Here is a 23266-nt window from a genome sequence, read left to right on the forward strand (position 1 = left end):
AATCTTTATAAATAGTTTTAAAAACAGGGTCACGAGAACGTTGATATTGACGTCTGCGGACATTTTTCAAACGAATTAGAAGTTGAAGATTTTCTTTGATTATTGGTGAATCAAATTTCACTTGAGCCTTTGGAACAGAATAATTCCTGGCATCAACAATTGCACATTTTAATGCTTCCAAAGCGGAATCAATATTCACTTCGTTTTGCAAATCAAGCTCATTATTGAAATTTCTCTCAATATGAGTTTTGTATCTTTCCCAATTAGCTTTGTTATAATTAAAAACAGAGCTCATAGGGTTTAAAACTGATTCATGTGATAAAGAAAAAGTTATTGGAAGATGGTCAGAATCAAAGTCAGCATGTGTGATCAAATCACTACATACATGACTTTGATCTGTCAGCACCAAATCAATTGTTGAAGGGTTTCTTACAGAAGAAAAGCATGTAGGACTATTCGGAGACAAAATAGAATAGTATCCTGAAGAACAATCATTGAATAAAATTTTGCCATTGGAATTACTTTGAGAATTATTCCATGAACGATGTTTAGCGTTAAAATCGCCGATTATGAAAAATTTCGAACGATTTCTGGTGAGTTTTTGTAAATCACCTTTAAAATAATTTTTGAGCTCGCGTGTGCATTGAAATGGTAAATATGCTGCGGCAATAAATAAAATCCCAAGTTCAGTTTGAACTTCAATTCCCAAAGTTTCAATAACTTTCGTCTCAAGATGGGGAAGAGCACGATGTTTGATTCGGCGATGAATAACAATTGCAACTCCACCGCCGGAACCCTGAATCCTATCATATCTATGAACCACGTAATTGGGATCATATTTTAATTTTATGTTAGGTTTCAAAAATGTTTCAGTAATAATTGCAATATGCACATTATTTACTGTTAAAAAATTAAAAAGCTCATTCTCATTGGCCTTCAATGAGCGAGCATTCCAATTTAATATTTTAATTGTTTTATTTAAAATCATTGCTAAATTTTAAATTAGAAACAATTTTAATAGTAAAATTTGTGCCTATTTGAATGGCTTCAAACATTGATTTTGCCTGCAACATGGCGTTCATAAGATCGAACATTGCCTGTTGCAAAAAAGAAAGTTTACCTGCCGTAATAGGCCCCAGGCAGTTGACATTAGAAAAAATATTTTCGGCAGCAATATTAGCTGGAGTAATAGGTGTACAATTATTTTCTAGCGTGTTTTGCTTACCCATATTGACGGTCATTTTCGAACTACCAACACTAGGCGGTATAATGTTCGAACTACCTGTAACCTGTGCATAAGTTAAACGGGTATGCAAAGGAGTAGGTAAACTATGCGTCACTGGTACGCTTGGAGAATTTTGTTTTGAAGTTGGTTTTAATTGAGAAATTGAATTTTGTTTACCTTGCCTTGCCTTAACAATTGCTAAACGGACTGGGCATTGATAAAAATTTGACATATGGTTGCCGTTACAATTCGCACAGCGAAAATTTTTACTCTCTTTCACAGGACATGTGTCCTTTTTGTGAGAAGAGTCTCCACAATTAAGACATTTTTGGTCCATGTTACAGAATTTGGAACCATGGCCATAACGTTGGCAAGTACGGCATTGGGTGATATGCTTTTCACCTCCGCCATACTTCCTATAAGTTTCCCACTTTACACGCACATTATACAAAGCATGTGCTTTTTCAAAAAATTTTAAGTTTTTAACCTCATTGCGGTTAAAATGAATTAAATAATTAACAAGGGAAATTCCAGTTCTCTGACTGTTTTCGCCTCGTGATTTTTGTTTCATTAGAATTACTTGGGTAGGGGCTATGCCAAGTAATTCTGTTAAAGTAAGTTTGATCTCATCAACGGTTTGATCGTTGGTGAGACCTTTCAAGACAACCTTGAACGGCTTGGCGTTCTTGGTGTCATATGTAAAAAATTTGTACATCTTGTCAGTTAAATACTGAACAAGACGATCACGACCCTTTACTGAGTCGGCTAATAAGCGGCATTCACCTCTACGGCCAATTTGATAGGTAACTTTAACGTCAGAAACAAACGTTGAAAGTTCCTTTTTGAATATATTAAATTCAGAAGAAATAGTTACCACAATAGGTGGAACTTTCTCCTTTTTTAAAGATTTTATATTTTGTATAGTTTCATTATTGGTAACTTCCATTTCACCAGCTTCTTGCTCAGGCAAAATATCAAAAGGATTGTCACTACAGACACTCGATGTGTCAGAAAGAGATGCCTCTCTTTTTCTCCCCGCAGCGATGCGAGGTTTCTTTTTCCGTCCAGCCATTTCAGGTGATACGAAAAAAGTTAAAACAAATGTTAAATTCAAAAGTAGGTAGTCTTGAGAAAGACTGATGGGAAATAACTTTCAGGTAGTCTTTAAAAGACACACTGACAAAACACAAACTTTGAAGCTATAGGCAGTCAAAGACCAGTCCACAAGCAACCGAAAAAACGTCTGATCTGTAGGACAGTTCAAGACGCACTGTCATATTGAATGATGATGTAACAATTTACTTGGAGCAGCAAACGTACGGCGGTCTGAACCTTGCGGCAAGTGCAATAGTAGAACGTTTGTTGTAATCCGCCAACCGGGAAGCAACCGAAAATGTTTCTCCTTATAACGAGGTACAACCTGTTGTGTCAAATTTCCTGGCTCCTTTGTCGCTTGCCTCTGGTGCCATCTCAATGTTGATACATTTGTTGCCAGGTACACAGTTGACGATAAAATAATGCGCTTTCACGCTCAAATTTCGCTTATATACCGACAAACTGTGAGCAGCGTAGCCCATCCTCTTTTTTTTTTTTATTTTTTTTACGAACGTAGTAGAATGATATAACTGGAAATAATTTTTCCAGTTATCTCATTCCACAACGTGCGTAAAAAATCTTTGTCAGAGCGGATATCGCGCGCTATCTGGACCATGAAGCGTTTATGCGATAATTGAATGAAATTTGCAACTGCAGCAACCAGTCTTTTTCAAGGCTGCTAAATATACTTGGAAGAGCATAATGAATGGTTATTACTAAATTGCAAGTTTGATTGCAGTTTGATGCTGCTGCAATTGCGCAGCAGTGTGATGTATATTACGATTCATTAATACTGTGCATCACAAGCGGTATATGCGAAACAAATCCGTAAATGTCAATTTACTAAGTTTTCATCATTACAAACCAGTCACTTCTTACAGCATCTCGATCATACTCATGGTTCATAACAATTTACAGAAGGGGCAACTTTGCCGATTGAGGATTCCGGCCTTTCTCTGGTTAAACTCCGTCCTCTTACAGTATCATGAAATACAATCAATCTTCATATTCATATACTTGACCATGGATTCCGACGATACCTTCGGAAAATTAAAATTCTTTCTGCTTTGTTTATTTTAAACATTTAACAAGGCTGAAATTATTAACTGTTACTGCACAGTTCAATTGTCTGGCAAATACAACTAATATCAAACATTTATGAATTGATTATACGATTTTTATGTTTCTTTCAACAGAGTCGACTTGAGCACATCGATTAGTGCGTTTTCGACGTAGAATTATGTCTTACGGCAACATATATAGGTGTACAAACTGTAGAACCGAAAGCATCGAGAGCGTCACGAATATTGCCCACTTTCAAAAGTTCTGAACTCAGCTAGTTTCCAACGGATTCCGTTTATTTTTAAAGCAAAAATAATATACGAAACAAATACGGAAAAATATATCGCTTCACACCATTAAAATGATTACCCCAAATCGAGTGTATTTCCAAAGCTATTGCAAAAAATTATTGACATAAGACAGGCTGTCGTAATTCTACGTTAACCTTGCGGTCGTTTCGTATAAACAACCTCTTCCACTTTTATCTTCAAAACTTATTATTTAGAGACGTTCAGTTGGCTCCTAAAAATATATCGATACATAATATTTGTAGGAAATTTTCTCGGGAAAAACTTTTCTGAAGACCGCAAGGCACTACGATGCTTGTATAAAAAGTAATTAACCCCAAACTGATTGAATGTCTGACGAATGGCTCACCATTGAACTTTTCCAGCAACACTGCTACAGCATATATAATTTCACATGGAATTAAGCTTGAAAGTGTGAATTTTGCTTATAGTATCTTCGGAAGAGCCTCCAAGATAAATGTAATGGTTGAATTTGCAACAGCAGCATGCTGCAGCAGTATTGCTAGAAAAATTCAATGGTGAGCCGTTCGTCAGATATTCAATCAGTTTGAGGGAAATAACTTTTTCTACAAGCGTCTAGCGCCTTACGATCTCCAGAAGTTTTTTTTTTCAAGAAAATTTCCTACAATAATCATGTGGGCAAGTAGATTTTCGCATGTAAATTCGTATGGAAACCACAGAGAACAGACATTCATGTTCATACAGAAAAATTTGAAAATCGTGTGTAAAAATTTGAATCAAAATACGTTAATACACTAACGACATCTGTCTTGTGGTGCCCCAGTTGCACTGCATAAATATTACCATATCGATATTTTATCGATACCAGTGCTTGGTTTATCATTGACGCGAGCACCACATAGCGGGAGCATTACCACTTACGGTCAATCGACGGTTGTGAGTTTTTACACATCGTTTGAAAATAAGATGAACGTCTGTTCTCTGTGTGGAAACTTCCAAAATCGGGCGCAAAAAATATAGTTCCACCGAGCGATCTGAAAAGTTACACAGTTATTTTAGAATCCATAAGGAACACGAAAGTGCATGTGAGCGGAAAAATAACACAATCGCATCGTGTCCCAGTCTGATAATTATTCGCAAAATTTATTTATTTATTTTTATCTTTCATATTAGTCCTCTGTTGCAACCTCGATTTTGAGGACTTTTCTTTTAGACAATGTTAAAGCGTCTATTACACAAAGTGATGAACAGGAGTTGTAGAATAAATTTCACAACGAATTCGGATGTTTATTGTAAAATCGATATTGTTTCGATTTGTTAAAACATTACAGGAATTTGTTCACATATTTTCTATGTAAAAGGCTGACAAGTTGAAACAGTTTATTCCAGATGTCGCTTTTCAAGCACAAAAATGGTTCGTGTATAGACTGTTCGCTCTTGAATCGGTTCGCGTTTGAACCGATTTTTGTGCGTGTTTTGCGCCGATAAAATGGAGCAGCAATAAAATGCTTCACGTGTATAAATTTGAAATCATGAGATTTTCAAATCATGTGTGCTCTAAAAATTCGTCAGCTTCATTAAATAATAATAAATATAAACCTGAACAGGTTTTACACTGTTTGGTGTGAAACCCAATGAACGTATGAACCGGCAGCATTTTTCATATATTTTGTTATTTGCCGCCGAAAATTGTTTTGTACAAAAACTAAGTTTTTCGTCCATCTTTCAAGGAATTGCAAAGAAAAAAAAATCATGTTTTAATTGTATGCAAAATTATCGTTTATTGATTATGATAATACGAATATATTTCTTGTTCATGCTCTTTCAAAGTTATTTATAGATGGTACAAAATATATAACAAATATGTTTCAAAAATATATGACATGATCGACTTTATATTTATATTTGATGACAAACCTTTGGTATTGTTTTAAAAAGAATAATGACAAAGGTGCTTTTCATGATGATAAACAATCCTTGCTGATTATCTTACTTAGGGGGACTAGGAGTGCACGAGTTAACTAGTTCATACCGACGCATCGAATCCAAATAACATCTAACCGTTATGAGTTACAATACGCACCCCTTTGCAGACCTGTTTTCTTTTGATTGTGCACAGTTACTATATTCTTTTCATTTCTACGATCTTATAACTAATAATTGCATAGTTTGTTTAGAAATCATTTAATGTTCAAACAATATGTCTCTTTAATTCTACCCCTCCTCACTGCCTAAGACTGCACAATTCCTTGAGGAGATGGCGTATCCAGTTTCCGTCGGTTGTTCCTTCGTCCTATCAGTATCACTACATCACCGGTTTTAATAGATTTAAACACATCGATAGCTTCCTGATGGGACAAGCCCTGGAAGGCTTTTCTGTTGACCGACAGAATTTCGTCCCCCTCTTGCAGGGTACCCTTTTCCGCCGCCTGTCCGTTCGGATAAATAGTTTTCACGTAGATACCCATTGAACCTTTGGGTGAATCCTTGCCACCAACGATGGAGAAACCTAGCGCCTTGGCTCCCGTTCCTTTCACGAAGCGAGCCTGAAAAATTGCATTTTTACTTCAACTGAAAAAACAATATTTTTGAAAAATCACCTGTCGAATGGTAAATGCGTTTGGGCCACTTCTTGGTAGTGTGCAAAATTTGCTTTCTTCGATTTCCTCCTCTTCGGGTTCATCCTCCTCCTGTGGTGATCTTGAATCATTAAAGCTGACCTGATGATTATGGTTGTGGTCCTGAACTTTATGGAACGACACCGCCGTTGATTTGGTGGTATCGCTAAAGGAAGTTGACGATTTTTGTGAACTGTTAGAAATCTGAAAATTGAACGAAATAAAAAACCATTTAATGTGTGTTTTAATCATCGCTAATGGTTGCAAATGAATCGAGTTCCATGACTCTACTCTCTTTAAATCAGAATATGAATAAAGCAGAAGTCGGACGACGACCAATTATAAATCAACCCCAAATTAGTAGCTGTTTTCGCAAATTTTCGCCTGAAAATTAGCGAAACGATGTGAAATTCAACCAAAGGCAAGCATTCAACAAACTGCAAACTGGTCTAGCCGTGCCGTTGCCTTTTCGTGTTGGACCGATTTCGGGTCATCTGCGTGTGCATAGTAGCTGAAAGTCGATTTCCGTCTTGAGGAAAGGGTTCCTAATCGAGCGAAGAAACCGTTGAAACTGACCCATTCAATAGTAGCGCTTGCTCGCAAAGTTTGCTTTGGCGGACGACGGACGGAAGCTCGCGCGCTTGCAATACCGTTAAATTATCGTCTATTATATTCTAATTGATTTTTCTTTCGATTAATTGCACACTGACTCAGTGGCTGACTTGAGTGGGCGAGTTTGGAGTGTGTAATGGATAGTTAGTGCTATGTACGCGCCATGTAAACATGGACAGACATTCCTGTCCAAATCAGTCATCGCCTGATTCCGGCAGCAGCAGCAACGGTGCGAAACATAAGTAGTTTTGTCTCCAAGTAGTATTATAGAGAAACGAAATTCACTCGGAATGTCTTTATGCAAATCAGACTGGTCGCGTGCTTGTAAGACCGTCGGCGTATGCAATAGATGGGGATATGAAATCATTTTGGCAATCGATTCAACGGTTGAACTGAAGCCATGCTTGTTATACAGTGCCAAAGCATACAGGAAAAATAATTGACAAATTCTAACTATGGGCACTCATTACTTCGATTTCGTACTACCGTAAGAGCGATTCAAATATTGATCAATGATGGTGAAAGTATATAAAATTAAATGAAATTTAACAGTTTTTTTCATCGCGTATCTCTCTCTCTCTCGCTCTCTGAGTATCTCTTATCCAGTCAGGCCAAAAGATATTGTTTTTTTTTTTTGGACTTTATCAATCTGTCAAGTTTATTTAAATTTGTGTTGTTAAACAAGTGAAACGTGATCAAATTGAAATTTGGATTTGGAACTGAAAGTAAAATACATACATCGGCTCGAAATTGAATCTTTATTCGATTATTGTTAGAAGAAGCCATTTTGTGCAGTGAAAAAGAGACTACGAAATACAAAAAAATGCAAGAAGTGTAAACAAATTGGCTGGGGCCTGCCTATACGTCCAAGATGGGAAAACCACCAACTTATCCAGACAGCACACCCGTTGCCTATCGGTAAAAAATAGCCCGATGCAAGTTGCAACGGTTGCGACGAAATTACGAAACTGGAACGATTTTATTTCAAAATTGGGCTTAAGTCTAATGCGGTCGATCAATTTAACCTAAAAATATTCTTTCCCAAATGTCTTAAAAAAACTAAAAAAAAGCAAAGCCTTGGTGCTACATTCCGTATCGGAACTCGACCTTCTGTTTTACTATACACAGACTTCGCAGCCAACTGTTAAGTGTACAGGACAATTGCGGGGCTGGCCGCTACGATCATCCTACTGACGCTAACAGTTTTTTCCGAGCCGGGACTTGAACATACGACGACTGGCTTGTTAGGCCAGCATCGTACCTCGAGACCAGCTGGGGCTTAAAAAAACTATATTCATGATAAAAGTAGTACAGATCGAATTCAAAGAAGAAATGACTACAAATATTTTTAGTGTCTATCAGGTCACAAGCGTCGAGAGAATCAAGCGAAAAAGCAATTCAGGTATAACCTGCGTCCCTCACAAAACATAAAACCAACAATAAAAGGCAAACAAACACCGACACTTATACGCATCTATAAATGCAATTTCCGTGTTTCCCATAAACAATGCAAACAGCGCTTGACCAAATGGAGTTTTCATCGAAAATTCGAAGTCGGCCATTTTTGGTTTCTATTAACCGTTTAACCTCAACAGAAACAGTAAAGAAATAAATTTCTATATCTCACATCGATGGACAGAAATTCGTGGAACATTATGTTACTAACAGAATGGAGTATGAACCTCTCATACAGTTGGAGTATCACTGATATTCGATCGCGTATTCCAAAACTAAACTCCGATCCATCTTGTATGAACTCAAATCGTTCTGTTGCGTTAATGAACGAGAATATCAAATTGTTCAACTCTTGTAAGCGAAGGGTTTCCTCAGGGTTGTCCGTTAGTGCCCATCAAGGGTGGAAAAACTCGTATCGCAGATTCATTCGGGTATCATTTCTGAACGTGCTATTTATAAGCTTTCAATCCTGGCAAACCATCGCTATTTGAAGGTACACATTCTCAAGCTTGCAAGAGACAACTTAGAGCAAAAAAATATATGGTAGCTTCTTTTGATGGTTTTGTTTCAGTATTGCCAGCTTTAGGCGGAGCGAGTGTTTCACGAAAGAATCGTAAACGATTGCACTCAAGCGATCGCAATGATTCTTTCAAATGTTGGCTGCTTGTAGGCGGAATTCGGCTACTCCACGTCGTGCTTTCACCGTGAGAAACCACGATGATTCTTGGTGATTTCAAGTATCACATGTTAATGCACCATGCTACAATTTCCGTTAGCATTGATGATGCCTGCTTGCTCCGGTAAGCAAACAATTGAACGCAATCTAAGGGGCCATCCACATACCACGTGGACAGATTTTAAACGATTTTGACCCCCCCGTGGACAACAGCTCATATAAATTCCAAAAATTTTGTATGGACCGTGGACATTAACCATCCCCCCCCCCCAAAGCTGTCCACGTGGTATGTGGATGGCCACTAACGTTCATTTGGATTCATAATTTTGTATCACTGGCGATAATATCTCAAAGATTCTCGCGATAATGTTGAATGCAAGTGAACTTGGATACAATAAAACTATCGTGTTTGAATCATTCAATCTCCTTCTAAACAAAACAATCAGCAGCGTTTCTATGGAAAACTTGTACGCGAGTGGAAATAGTTGAACGATAACTGATGAATAAAAGAACACATTTGCATGAAATATTGTTAGTGAGTGAATTTTCCTATGCCTGGTGCCCATTATTTTGAACATGTATACCGCAGAGCTACACGAGGTTCAAGGAGCTTTGCGGTTTTAAACTAGTGTAATTCGCTGACGATTTTGCAGTAGTCGTCAAACCCTAGAAGGAGCAGCCCCAGTAACGTCTGCATTAAAAAATCAACAGATAATTGAGTTTGACAAATTTTACACGGAAGGTAATTATATTAGTTTACCAGCAAAAAAATCTACGCCCTTTCGACCTGCCTTCCGGCAGTTAACCGGAACATTCGCCATGACAGACGAAAACATGCATGTAGGCATATTTTTGAGTTCTTCTTTCGTTTTGTCTATCAATTCCTCTTCAGTTTATTATCTCTCGGTTGGTTTCGAGGTATGCTGGTCTAACAAACCAATCGTCGTCGTAGGGAGCTCCGTAGTCGCAAAGTTACAGAGTCTGCTTTGGTCCGGTTTATTCTCAGGCTCCCCCACCACTTAATTTTCCTTCAATCTAAATTCTACATTACCCCTCTTGACTCTCCTTCCAACAAAAATAAGTCCCTCTTATAATAAAACTGGTATGAGTAACGTATGAAAGTTCTCTCCAGGGAATTGTAATTAGGCGATATTGTTAGGTTGAACAGAGGCTCGGTATAGTAGATCAGTAAGCTTGAAACGGAAAGGTAAAACTTACACACAGGCACGGATATGAATGATAAGCGTATCATTCATTTCAATAGTGATACTGCCAATAATATGGAGTGCGGAGTACAGAAAACACCTGGGCAATATCACAATAGATCTAATCTCGGCTTGGGAGAGAATGATGGTGTCAGTAGTTGCGTAGCGCTACTCGGAATCGGAATGTAGTACCCAGGCTTTGCTTTCTCCTCAGTTTTCGCGAGAGAATTGTTGGGGTAGATCTTACGCTTCAGGTTTGCCCAGAAATTCTCGATGATACGCAGCTGGGATACGTTGGGCCGGTTCGCTGACTTGGGTATCACATCGATAATCAGCCACTCTATCTCATTCAACGATCGCTTTGGATAGTGAGCCGACGCCAGATCCGGCTAGAACACCGCGTCTTCGCCCTTATGGTATTTCTTGATGAACGACAAAACTTCCAGCAGGCTGGGGGTGCTAAATATATTCACGGTCAGTCCAAAGCGAAAGAAGAGCGGCTTTACATCTCTTTCTCACTGATTGTCAGCCAAAGCAGTCCTTCTTGGGAAACTTGGTGTGTGAAATTGACTTCACCCCTGAGCTCACTTCCTTCGTGGGGGAAGTAAAATACGAAGTACCCTGTTAGTCGTTACCATCCAGGATGCTTCGTCGTTCATCACCAACGCTACGTAGCAATTCGCCGAGAAAATCGACTTGACCGCGTCTTATTCAGCCGCTTTCGTTGCGTCATTACCTGCAGCTCCGAGACCATTGAAAAGGGCTGCCACGTCCTGACATGTATGTCCATGTTTGCCAGGTCGGTTTTCATTGTTTGGCCGGTTGTACCGACCTCCCGGCCTTTCCTCGTTCTACCTTTTCAGCATCCATTGGAGCTTCTTGTCGCTCTGGGTCGTCAGCCGTTCGCAACTAGGCTTTTTCCGATGCTCTGATTTTGGTCCATTAGTGCCAACATGTTGCAAATGCCGGAACTGGCGTATCCGGCGTTGACAAAGTGCCACACGATGTCCGTTCATTGAACGCACATACTTCTGAATGGAGTAACTTCACTGTTTTCGCCATCACCGTTAGAGTTCGACTGATAGAGCTGTCAAATTTTTTCTGTTAACTCATGGGTTACTATAATTGATGCAGCGTTGGCAGTTTCGTTAGTGCGATCAGAAAGACAAAACAAAAATGTAACAGAACAATGTAACATGTTGAAAAGATAATTGAAACATAGAGGACACATAGAAAAATTAAGAGGAAAAGCGGTGAGAAAACTTCTTTAATTGAATTAATAAATCTTGGAAAAGAAGTAAGATCAAACCTGAATCTCTAATTTAAGTGGGTAATGCTCTCAATGGACATTAAAACTGCTCCTTACTTGCAGATCCAATTTTCGAAATCCATACAGAAAACAGTAAATAGAGGAGAACCTAACAGAACTTACATTACGTACGTAGCAGACAAATTCATCGACGTAACAATGCAAATACACTCAACAGACAAGGATATCCAGCTTTTTACAAGCCATAATGACGGACGCTATAATGCAAAGTTCGTAATAAATTACTCACCCTTTTGACAACTCTGCTTACGTCAGTTTGAAGTCTTCATACAATTTATCAAAAGAAAAATATATCTGGCAACATTTGTGTTGCCAATTTTTCAGGAATCGCAAATCTGACGTAAGCAGAGAGGTTCGCATCAGAGTCTATGTTTATAATTAGAGTCGCGCAAAGAGGAACCAAATCAGTGTCAAACGAGGGTACCAATCGAGCAATGTGAACAAACAAGGTGATAATGTTAGAAGTGGATGAAAAGTGTTGTAATTAGGCGTGAAAAAGAATATGTGTTTTTCCGAAGTTTTAATACATTAACCTTTTACGAAGTTTTAAACTACACATTTTAATCCAACATTAAACCTGTACACTGGTTCAGTTAAATTGACAAAGCATCACCGGTGTAATATTTCAAAACTGTGTACCTTGTGAAGAATTTCAAAAAATGATATTCGCTTATGCATGGTGAAAAACAGAACTGTTTAGTTCTTGGCAACTAACGGCACAAAAACTGTGTTGCCGAAACGATAGATTTTCTTTTTGCGCGACTCTATATACACATAGACTCTTGTTCGCATATTATGAACACGCATCATAGCGACCGCCATAGAGACAAGTGACTTTTCACCTACGCACACTAGTAACCGTGTAAACCCGTGTAAAGTTGCTTTTGTTTCCTCCAAACTGTAAATCATCGCATCTCGTTGCTTCGACTTTCATCACTTTTTACCATTTTTAGTCTTTATGTTCAGCAGCTTCTTCCGATTTCTGATCACGAATGAAAACATTCATTCAGAAACAAGTTTAGAACACATAATGAGTGTTCAACTGAGTATTTGTCCAGCTGCTAAAAACATAGCATTGCAAACAAAACAGCTATTTGTAAATATTTTCCTCAACTAATGGCACTAACACATTCGTATGTAAAAAGGTGTATAGACCTTCCTATCTGCGCTTGTATTAGTGGTCGATTTCACTAATAAAAGTTTTATTTTTGGTTGCAAATAATCAACACGCTGGTGATAGCAAAAAATTCCCTCCTGCCCCGAGCTTTTATTCAAGTTGTAAGCCGAGTTTTAGTTTTATTTCATCTATTTTTCCACTAAAACAAAGTTTGTTAAAACAGGTAACACTAATGAACTAGGATTCATAAGTGAAATATTCTTCGAAATTGAATATCAGCTGACTTTTTGGTTGAAAACAAATCGATTTTATAAGGATACACGACTAAGCCGTTAGTGGTGAGATCTGGCGTAGAAAGCTCTATTATGGTGCGTAAAAAGCTGGATAGAATGGTTCACGTGAAAATAACCTTTTCCGAAGATTGACATTTACGAACGAGTTTAAACGAATTGATATCCAAGTTAGACAGAAAAAGAGAATCTATCGGAAAACCAATGGCAATGCCTATGTAATGTACAAAGATCTAACAGACTATTCACAAATGCTAGCAGGAAAATGGGAACAGCCTTTGCGTTTTATGGCAAAACAGCTATAGAACAGAGGATATTAACAACAATGTAACTACACTAAGGCCTTTTGACGTTGGGGGATGCGTTCCAAATTAATTTGGGTTCACGTAGAAAAGACTTTTTTTGGTTTATAACGAAGAAACCCGTTCTAAATTGTTTGAACCTCGTGGTTAATATTGGGGCCAATATGCAATATTAAACTTTTCAGTATTTACACCGAAAAATGTGTTTTTTTTTTCTTTTTTACGGATATATGATTACTCTTGGTCTGAAACGGGATGCGTCATTGAAATGAGCTGGATATTTTGTACGGTTTTTGGGTGATATAGAAAAGCAACCCGAGTAAAAGAACCTTTGGCTACCCTTGAGGCTGTAGAATAGTGCCTAAAAATATAAAAAAAATCTTATTATCACTAATTCTGCAGTTTACTTCTAAACTTTTAAAACATACCGTAAGCCGAGGTGAGATTGTGTCATACAATTCCATTGTTTGTCAGCCATCCCACGGCGATCACAGGACCAATCTTTCTTGAATAAATTCGAATACTTAACCAAGAAAGACTGGTCTTTTGACCGGAAGAGAAGGCTGACAAGGTTGGATGGCACAATCTCACTCCGGCTGACGGTACTAGACAACCACATTGCGTCTGCCATTTATAAAAAATCATCTAACGTAAAGTCTCAATGAAAACTGAGCGAACCAGTCAAAATTTCTACAACTAGCTATTTTATGTTTAAAAATATGACTCGACTAACCAAATTCAAATACATGCTCGACACTCGTGAAGGTTCTCACACTAAGTGCAGCAGGTTGGCGTTATTTGTTTATAAGCATAGAAGAGGGCCTCAGCATGTGTTGAGATGCGCGAAAATTCATCATGGACAGCAGCTTTGAGGAATTTAGTTTAGCACTAAAAATCTTGGAAACGTATACAGCCTGCGGTAACTAACGGCGACGTTCTAGAGTCTCAAGTCTAAGTAGGCAACGGTCCGGATAGGGTGGTAGATTGGTAGGCTGACGTCAGGGTAAATCATTCAGAGCCAGTCGAATGAATCGACTCTGTACTCGCTCAAGACGCAGGTTCCATTCACAGAAATGGAAATGGAAAAGCTATAATCTTTCTTTTTTTTTCAGTTTGAGCTTTATATATTTGCCCAAAATACAACAAAATCCGTTCCAAATACCCAGTTCTAGAATACTGTGGACCGCTGTTCAAAACACTCAGTGAAGAGTGCGAACCCGATTTGATATAAATAACGTGCTTCCTGAACGAAGTGAAATTACTAACATGAAAACTACCCCGGACTATACAACTACCCGACACAATTTTCAAATGATACAACATAAAGCTGTCCCATGGAAACCACAAATGAAAAAAATTTAAATATTACGTTAAACTTATGAATAACCGAACGTCTGAAGGTTTTTCCTAGGTGAAGCGTCCAGATTAAACCTTTACTTCGAAAAAGTACATAAAAATTTGAATCTGGCGTGAGGAGAATTGTCAAAATAATGACAGATAAAATATTACGACGATCATGATCAGCGAAAAGAGCCAGTTTTTGCTGTAATAATGTTTAAATGGCAGTTGCAAAAAAAGAAAAAAATGTTTGTTTTGGAATTATATTTTTCTTTTAAACTTTCTCCATGATATTATAATGGCTGAAATCGTTTCATATTATTAGTTACGACAGTAGGTAGTCAGGTAGTATAATATTTTTATAAAAATAAACAACAGCCTAAAAATGTGAATAGTGTTAAAGATGTCAAATCGGAAATATTAAAACCATTAGGTCAAGTGCCGAAGTTGTAAACAATATCAAAAATAACGAGAATCGCTTGTAGATTTATGGTCCGACGCCGCCTGCTTAGCTATTTTAAGCATGCATGTAACAAAATAAACTTTTACACCTAATAGCCAGAGTCTATGTGTATATAGAGTCGCGCAAAAAGAAAATCTATCGTTTCGGCAACACAGTTTCTGTGCCGTTTGTTGCCAAGAACTATACAGTTCTGTTTTTCACCATGCATAAGCAAATATCATTTTTTTAAATTCTTCACAAGGTACACAGTTTTGAAAGATTACACCGGTAATGTTTTGTTAAATTTGAGTGAACCAGTGTACAGGTTTAATGTTGGATTGAAATGTGTAAGTGAAACTTCGGAAAAACACATATTCTTTATTACGCTCAATTACAACACTTTTCATCCACTCCTAACATTATCACCTTGTTTATTTACATTGCTCGATTGGTACCCTCGTTTGACACTGATTTGGTTCCTTTGGTTTCATCTTTGCGGGACTCTTATTATAAACATAGACTCTGCTAATAGCTACTTGTACGTCAGCGTTCAACAAGGAAGTCGTTACACAATTTGGGCGCAATTATTCCACCATCAGACAGACAAAGTCATTCTGCCAGCCAGGCTTCGTGCGAATAAAATTGACCAAACGTGATGTGCATTTTTTGCGATCAAACTTGCCTGCTGTTCCTTAATGCTTTTTTTCGCTCTTTACTGTATAAAAATTCCAAGTGGTTCGCTCGCAATCAAGTTACGAGCAATAGCGATTCCCATGAACCAGTTGTAGGACAAATGTAATACCTTGAATTCGTTAATCGAAATTGATTGCCAATGTTTGAGCTGAAGCAACAAAATCGTCTTCACTGTATCAGATAACGATCATCAGGTTCCAACGACTACAGAATCCAACTAGTGAAGGTAGAAAGGAAAAATGACATATCTTGTTGCATAGTAGCACGTGCATGACAATTATAATTAATGGAGCTGAAACAAGATTTATTATTTTCTTTTACTTGAGTATAATGAACCTAATAACTTTCAGGTTGAGACACGATGCGTTGGTGGTGTCTTCTTTCCCATTTCAAACTTACATACGATCGAACCAAGGCATGGGACTATGTACCGCAAACAGTAGCGGAATGCCATTGGCTTCTAGCACAAAGAGGCAAAGAATTTGAACCTCTCACTTAAGCGTTATTTGTATAACGTTTCTTGCGTACAATTCTAGAGTTTCTTGACTCCAGTTTGGCGAGTGCCTCGCCTAGCGTTCAAACAACAACAGCCTAGCCGAGGCCTGGCACGGAATGGTTTGTTTTGCTTTTCGTAGTAGTGCCGGTTGTTTGGTTGACCAGGTCAGATAACATTGGAAGAAGTCGAGGCCAGCTGGCAAATGTGAATTATTTTAATTACTTAGGAATTTACAACCCCAGCAAAGGGAGCAGAGCATTGCGTTCATAACTCTAGAACGAAGGTGATTTCGAAAAACAGTTTGCAGTTAGGAATAATGTTATAATTTGACGTGAAGTCGTAAATTATGTTATTATAATACAGGTTAAACGAACCGTGAGACTGTGAAATAAATCTGCCCACAATTAATTGCGTTAGAGTTATGATGGGTGCCCTTGCTATATTCAAGGCAGCTCTAAGTTATAAGCGGGATTCTACCAAATTCAGAGTTAAAACAACTGATCGTGTATGATTTCAGTGATGACACATACTATAAAAAAGTGGACACACAATACTTGTTGGCGCCGAATGCTTGAAAAACACCAGACGGCGGAAGTATAAAATCCCCTGATCAGCTGTGATTCGTTCCTGTTTAGCTGCTTCCATTTATCGGTTAAGCAGCTTAAGCAGCTGGTTTCGGTTTTTGAGGTGACATCAGTTCTTCCGTTAGAAAGCATCAGCGAAATCGGTTAGCACATTAGCACCCAACTTTTACACAGCACCGTCCCAGCCCACAGTGTCTCCTGCTCCACTCCTTAAAAAGAAGTTACAATGGAGCAATAAAATTTATAGCTTCTATCGCCAAGTGCACAGTTTGGCAGCGCGGGGTTCATAAAACATAGACCCCGTGCCATAGCCGTCGGGAAACCGCAGCGCAAAATTATATTAAATATGAAAATATTAACCTCCTCGCAGTAGAAAAATTAATGGACCACTTTGTAGTGGCTGTAAACAGTTAACTCTCCGCTGGCAGGAGTTTCCATTTCAGAATGGTACCCCATTTATGACTAACCTGATTCCGTTTCATTGAATCATTATGGAAGGCCCCTTAACTGCTGCGAAGAAGAGCTTCAACAGTTTCAATTGAGTTAAATGGCGACGACGGACGACTGTTTTTGATGGTCATAACGGACCGGTGGTGAATTATCTTCAGCAAGTCAATAACAGAGGAGTTTTCTACTACCCTAATTAGTTGTTTCGAAACTCGGCTATCGATACGTGTATCATGTTTCAAATTTGCTTAGCAAAGAAGCAGCTTTGTCTTACCGAAACAGCCAGAGTTTTCCCACCAAACGAAAGCGTAAAATTAACAGCTAATAATAAACCATTTTTAGCTTATTTGGGCCTCGGTTGCTACCCATGGGCGCACATCCCCAGCCAAGATGATATAATCGAAATTTATAATCAAAACTTGTCCACACCTATCAAACGAAAGCAACATAAACGCTACTGCAAGCGGTTGCTTTGATGTGCCAAAGAAAAACGCGAACGCAAACTTGACCCAGTTGAGTGTTTCTCCTATATCATTGTGATCACACCGTCAGCCCTCTGAGGACTGCTGGCTCTAGTTTGCAGCATCATCGTTTTATTTCTTGCTGCGCGCGTATCGACGATTCACTTATGGGCTTTATACACACGTACTTTTGTAATCATGATTAACTATTACAGATTTCCTTCATGCTCAGAGATCTGCTCTGACTATAATAGGTACATAAAGGCTGCATGATGCGTACAAAATCTCATCTTTCTGGCCTGATTGACTAATAGGTTGCGGTATAACTCAATTATTGTGGTCTGCGTATTGTTTTTTTTTTTTCGGTGAATCAGCTTTTCCGCCGAAGTTATTTTTTCTTCAGTGGACTTTTTTGCACCAGTAATACATATGTTTACACTCGGGAAGTGTCCATAAATCAACTTCAAAATGTATCGGTCTGTCTATGTCTGTTCACTTTTTTTAACTATTTGAATCCATACATAGCAGTGCGTAGGTTTTTCGTTTAAGTATTTTATTATGTAGTTTTCGTTTTTGCGGTGTAGCTACACCGCGGACCACACTTTGTCCTATATTTGTTTTTTTTTTTCATTTTCCGGACTATCCCGGACTACCCTTTTTCTGTCCCGGACAGTCCGCGAAAGAAGCAGGGTGCAGTTTTGAAGACACCAACACATTCACACGTATGTGTCAGAATAAAAAAAAATGTCTAAAATTTTGTGTTTAACATAAAATATTTTGTGTTTAACGCGAATTGGGAACCAGAAACGTCTTAGTGTTTATTGAGTGAAAGACTTAGGCAAACTAAAAACCCTCCGCCCTCCGAAAGATCCGGAATAACCGCCAAAGAGGACAATTTTAAATACTGGTCGTAAAGCGTCTTAGATTTTTTTCTTAGGCCTTTTTTGGTGGTTTTACTTTACGCAAATTTCCTCATGAATGCGGGTTTTTACGCAATTTTTCGAATTAACGCGTTTTTATGCGGATATTTGAATTAATGTGGATTTTCACGAGGTATGTATCCTCCGCGTAAAAAACCTGACTGTATTCAACATTGTTTATTTCGAAGAAACATAGTAAGCCTTCGATCTAATTTTCTCCCGGTATTGAGCGAACCTCGATGTTTTAAAAATGTGGAGTCACTCTCTGTTACTTAGAAGCAAACTGAAAAGCCTGGATGACGTACATTATTATTGTAGAAAAGTGGAGTTTGGACTTGGATGCAGACTTCATTAATAAAAGGTGGAAGGTTTTGAAGTATGTGCTGTAGCCGATGGATTTGCGGGTGGTTAAAAAATTTGAAACACTACTACCGTAACGCCCTGGTGAAACAAAGGCTTGATCATATGGACAACAATCGCGGAAGATATTAAGTATGATTTTAAATCCTCCTTCGATCTCTTTTTAAATATGAGCAATTATGTTACAGGAATCCACGAACACTACAGTCCTAGATGCTATGAATCTTATTTCAAGAGCATGGTCCGAATACGTCGGGCCGAATGTTATTGCATACTGCTTACAAATAACAGGATTTGTACTTCAAACACTTCAAAACTTACACTCCTTCGCATCATTGTTGTATGATGAACAATGATAAAACTGTTCGACAAAATGAAAAAAAAAATGCATTCCAAAGCATTCCAAGCATTCCAAATTTATACCTCTTCAGGATTTGGATGCAAACCGTCAAGTAACGGACAACGTTTCTGTAGAAATGTTTCAAAAATTCCACTCTATTGAGAAGTTGTTGAAACATCATTACTGTTAATTCATTTTTGACGTAGAATTACATCTTACGGCAGCCTACAAGTGGTATAAATTGAAAAACCGAGAACATCGTGAAATTATCCACTTTGAAATGCTCAAAACTCAGTCAGTTTCTGACGGTTTTCCTTCATTCTTACACCATTTGTTTGAAAAATTAGCTCTGCGTCTACAAAAATGCGGAAAATCGTGATTTTGTGATGCTGATAATTGTACTGTTGAAGAACTTAGCACCCTGTTGAACCATACAGAGCTGGAACAAGTCCTTCTTTCCCAGCACAGCCAACGCTGAAGTATACAAGAAATTAATATAGTTAATACAAAGAAGTGTATATTTGAGGTCTTGCTTTTCTTTAAGTTCAATTCCCGGCTCGGCCGTAGGATGCAGCTCTCGAAAAGGTTTTACTTTCCTTGCCATTGCCGAGTTTACGATTTTTGACGTAGGACTACGTCTATCTGGAAGTTGGATGCCTGAATTTGAAAATCAAGAAATCAAAAAACCATGGAAAAAGTGGTCAGGGTTTGAGCGCTCATACTTCAGTCATTTTTATCAGATTATTGAGTTTTTGTAACAAAAACCACCAAAAGATTGAGACATTATTGTAAAAAATAGTAAATAACATGGATTGTCTAAATCATACCGAGCAACCAATCACTATCTTATTTTTTATTGCTCTAGTAAACACCCCACGCTTACCGGAAATTTATGAAAGGTACAATTCGAACATTTTACCATCATTTTCATTCCAAAACCGTACTGGTATCATGCGGACGCTAGGTGCTGATCGTGAAAAGGAAGAAAAGGCAAAATAGTACCGGTCATCTCGTGGGTTTAACCCGTGTATCTGACGGCTGTTAAGGAGTACTACTTGATAGCTGCAAAAGTGCCAGAAATGGCTGGAAATTTTGCCCGAAATAACTAGAAAACAAGAATCATTGGCATTTGGAACCTTTTGGTGCCTTTCTGTGTTTTTCTTACAAAATGTTACTGATAGTGGTAAAAGCCATGCAAATAAGCTTATAATCGAATTCTCGATTCTTTTTCACAGTGTTAATTTTTCTTTCACACCGGTGCAGATTTCAAAAATGTTTCAATTTCCTTGCCATTTCCTATTATGCTGCGCTCCGCCTTTTTGCCAAGTAACTGACGAAACCTTTCTATAAAAGGTACCATTTAAACATTACACCACCATTTTCATTCCAAGATAGCAGTTTGCAAAGCAGTTTCGTTTAGTGAATAAACGAATATGTTGAGAATTTGTACGAACATCTCAATCCTCGCAATGTCTCGTCATATGAATTTGATGTATATGCGCAATTCTCAGAAGTGTGCGGAGGATCGGGAGAAGACGATTTCTCCGAAGCATCAAAATATGGATTGGATACCACCCTCCTACTATTTGTTCTGCTTGCTCGACACCTCCACCGCAAGTTCAACTCTCAGTAGTCACGTATAAGCCAGAATGCAGAAATTTAGTCTTCATTGTATAACCTGCAGCAGAAGGACGGTTGACTCTTACTATAAAAAGGGGATTGACCCGCAGTCGGCAGATCAGCAGATAATTTTAACGCAGCAGGTGACTCATTTGATCGCCGGGTACCACAGCAGACGTATTAGCTGGTGTACCGTAGCACTGCATGCTGAACATTGTCCGGACATGTTAATAATTTTGTTCGGATCTGGCTCGTCGCAAAAAATACATCGACATAAGACGGGCTTTACACCATTAACCCTCAACCAATTACAAAAAAATACACTGACATAAGACAGGCTGTGGTAACTCTACGTAATTGTGCGGTCGTTTTTTATAAAAAAACAGTGGATGCTCATGCAACCGGAGAAAACAGTGACGCAAATACAATGCCTCTAGAAACATTTAACGGTGAAGCCCTTAGATTCCCTTTTCAAATAAACTTTTTCTTGATCTTCTTACAAAGGTTCATTCTGAGCTTGAGCTTGACGACCACACATTTCGAAGTTGCTCCTCCGTGACGGATCTGAGTTGCACGGGGAACCACGTATATATCAACTTGGGAATAGTTTACCATCTTCAATGTACAATAATTCCCTAGCCTTTGTATAGATCCATAACGGCGCCGGTCACGTCTTTACGAACGTTAGGGTAAAGAAGGAGATTGTAAGGAAGGAGGTGTCACAGTCGTTGTTTTCGAAGACTGAGTTTACCTCTGCATCTCCATGACTGCGATGGAAAGGTAGAGTTTGATTATCATGGTAAGTGACGAGTCGAACACTGTTGCGCGCGTTTTATAGTTTAAAAAGTCACGAACCATTATTTACATTTACATTTACATTTATTTACTTAGCTTCATCGGACAACAGGGTCTACATGAAAAAAATAAAACTTAAAAACTAACAAATTTAAAAGAGCTTCGGCTACGCAATCGACATTTAAACGTTTCACAGCTAATATTGAAGTCGAACAAATGGAATACGGAATAAAAAATTTCACACATGGCAGTAATTGGTTCATTTTGACCATATGCAGTCCGATGAAAAGGGATTCTGAGAAAGTCAGTTGTCCGGAGAATTCTGGAGGGCGCGTTAACATTAATATTGGCTGGAATCCATGGCGCATCTATTGATCCACAAAGCACCTTTCCAACAAATACAGCACGCATGTCATCTTTTTTTTTCTCTAATGTATCCATATCCAGCAACCTGCACCTATCTATATATGGAGGAAGCTCCACAGAATCTGTCCAAGGGAGACCTCGAAGTGCATATCTGATTACCCCTTCTCTGTACCGATTCGATTCGTGCAGTCCAGAGTCCAGCATAAGGACTCCAAACAACTGCCGCTGTTTCAAGGACAGAGCGTTTGTTCAATTTTTTCAGATGTTGATCGCTTCGGTGTTGAACTAGGCGTAAGAGTGCAAGTAGGCTTTGCAGCAGTGAGAGACGATTTCAGTGTAGAACCAGTCGATATTGCGGGGGCGTTAGCAATTATGCGACGTCTACCCGAGCGAAGCAAACCGCCAGTTGCAGCATCAGTGTTACTGGTCGAAGGAGTTTCGGTGATAATTAGATTGCATTCTTCGTTAACAGCAGTTGAATTTTCTTCCCGTGCAACGTCAGCATATGTCCGGAGTTTAACATTAGAGCGGGGCTCACACAGCTCCTGCATAACAGCTGTAATCTTACTCAGGATACGAGGTACAACAACAGATTCGATCTTGCCTAAAAGGCTATCCTCCAAACTGTGCATACCAGACTCAAGATTTTTAATAACATCAGCTACATTGTCAAACCGCTTCACGCGCAGGATTTTTGCATTTCGTTGAGGCTAATTTGCTTCTTGCGACAATCAAAACAAAAATGCTTCAGGGCGATGTTGTTTTTAACGCATTGTGATCTGCCGTGCTAAGCTCAGAGCACCGAACGTGTACTTTTAGTCCGCATCCACCAAAACAATACACTCTCTCGTTTTCAGTGGCAATACTCAGCATACATACACTGCAGGTCACCGACGTCATGAGGGCGACGCAAGGGCCCTTCCCACCAGCTTTACAGTAGAAGCAGACAATTATAACACCAGTAGTGAATTTCGAATTTGCGACAAATGATCAAAATAAAATCACAGAAATTCGTTACTGTTTAAAGGAATGGATATTAGACACACTATGCAATGGAAAGTACTTCGCAAGCACGTCATAATAATACAAATTAAATTTCGCAATACTGCAGTTTTCACATTGAAAACAGTGTTTACTAGCTTCTGCAA

At 38.5% G+C, this 23266-nt stretch overlaps 1 protein-coding gene across 1 annotated transcript in view; it reads right to left on the bottom strand.

Moving 5' to 3' along the window:
* Positions 1 to 5428: 5428 nt before the first annotated feature.
* Positions 5429 to 23266, bottom strand: part of LOC129722918 (pro-interleukin-16-like) — an 86024-nt gene continuing 68186 nt past the window's right edge. The window contains exons 4-5 of the mRNA XM_055676770.1: positions 6252 to 6473; positions 5429 to 6197 (exon numbers count right to left, since the gene is read on the bottom strand). Coding sequence (XP_055532745.1) covers positions 5883 to 6197; positions 6252 to 6473 — 537 coding nt within the window. The 3' untranslated portion in view covers positions 5429 to 5882. The remainder of the gene's footprint in view (positions 6198 to 6251; positions 6474 to 23266) is intronic.

Source organism: Wyeomyia smithii, chromosome 2 (assembly GCF_029784165.1).
Source record: "Wyeomyia smithii strain HCP4-BCI-WySm-NY-G18 chromosome 2, ASM2978416v1, whole genome shotgun sequence".
Taxonomy (NCBI): Eukaryota; Metazoa; Arthropoda; class Insecta; order Diptera; family Culicidae; genus Wyeomyia; species Wyeomyia smithii.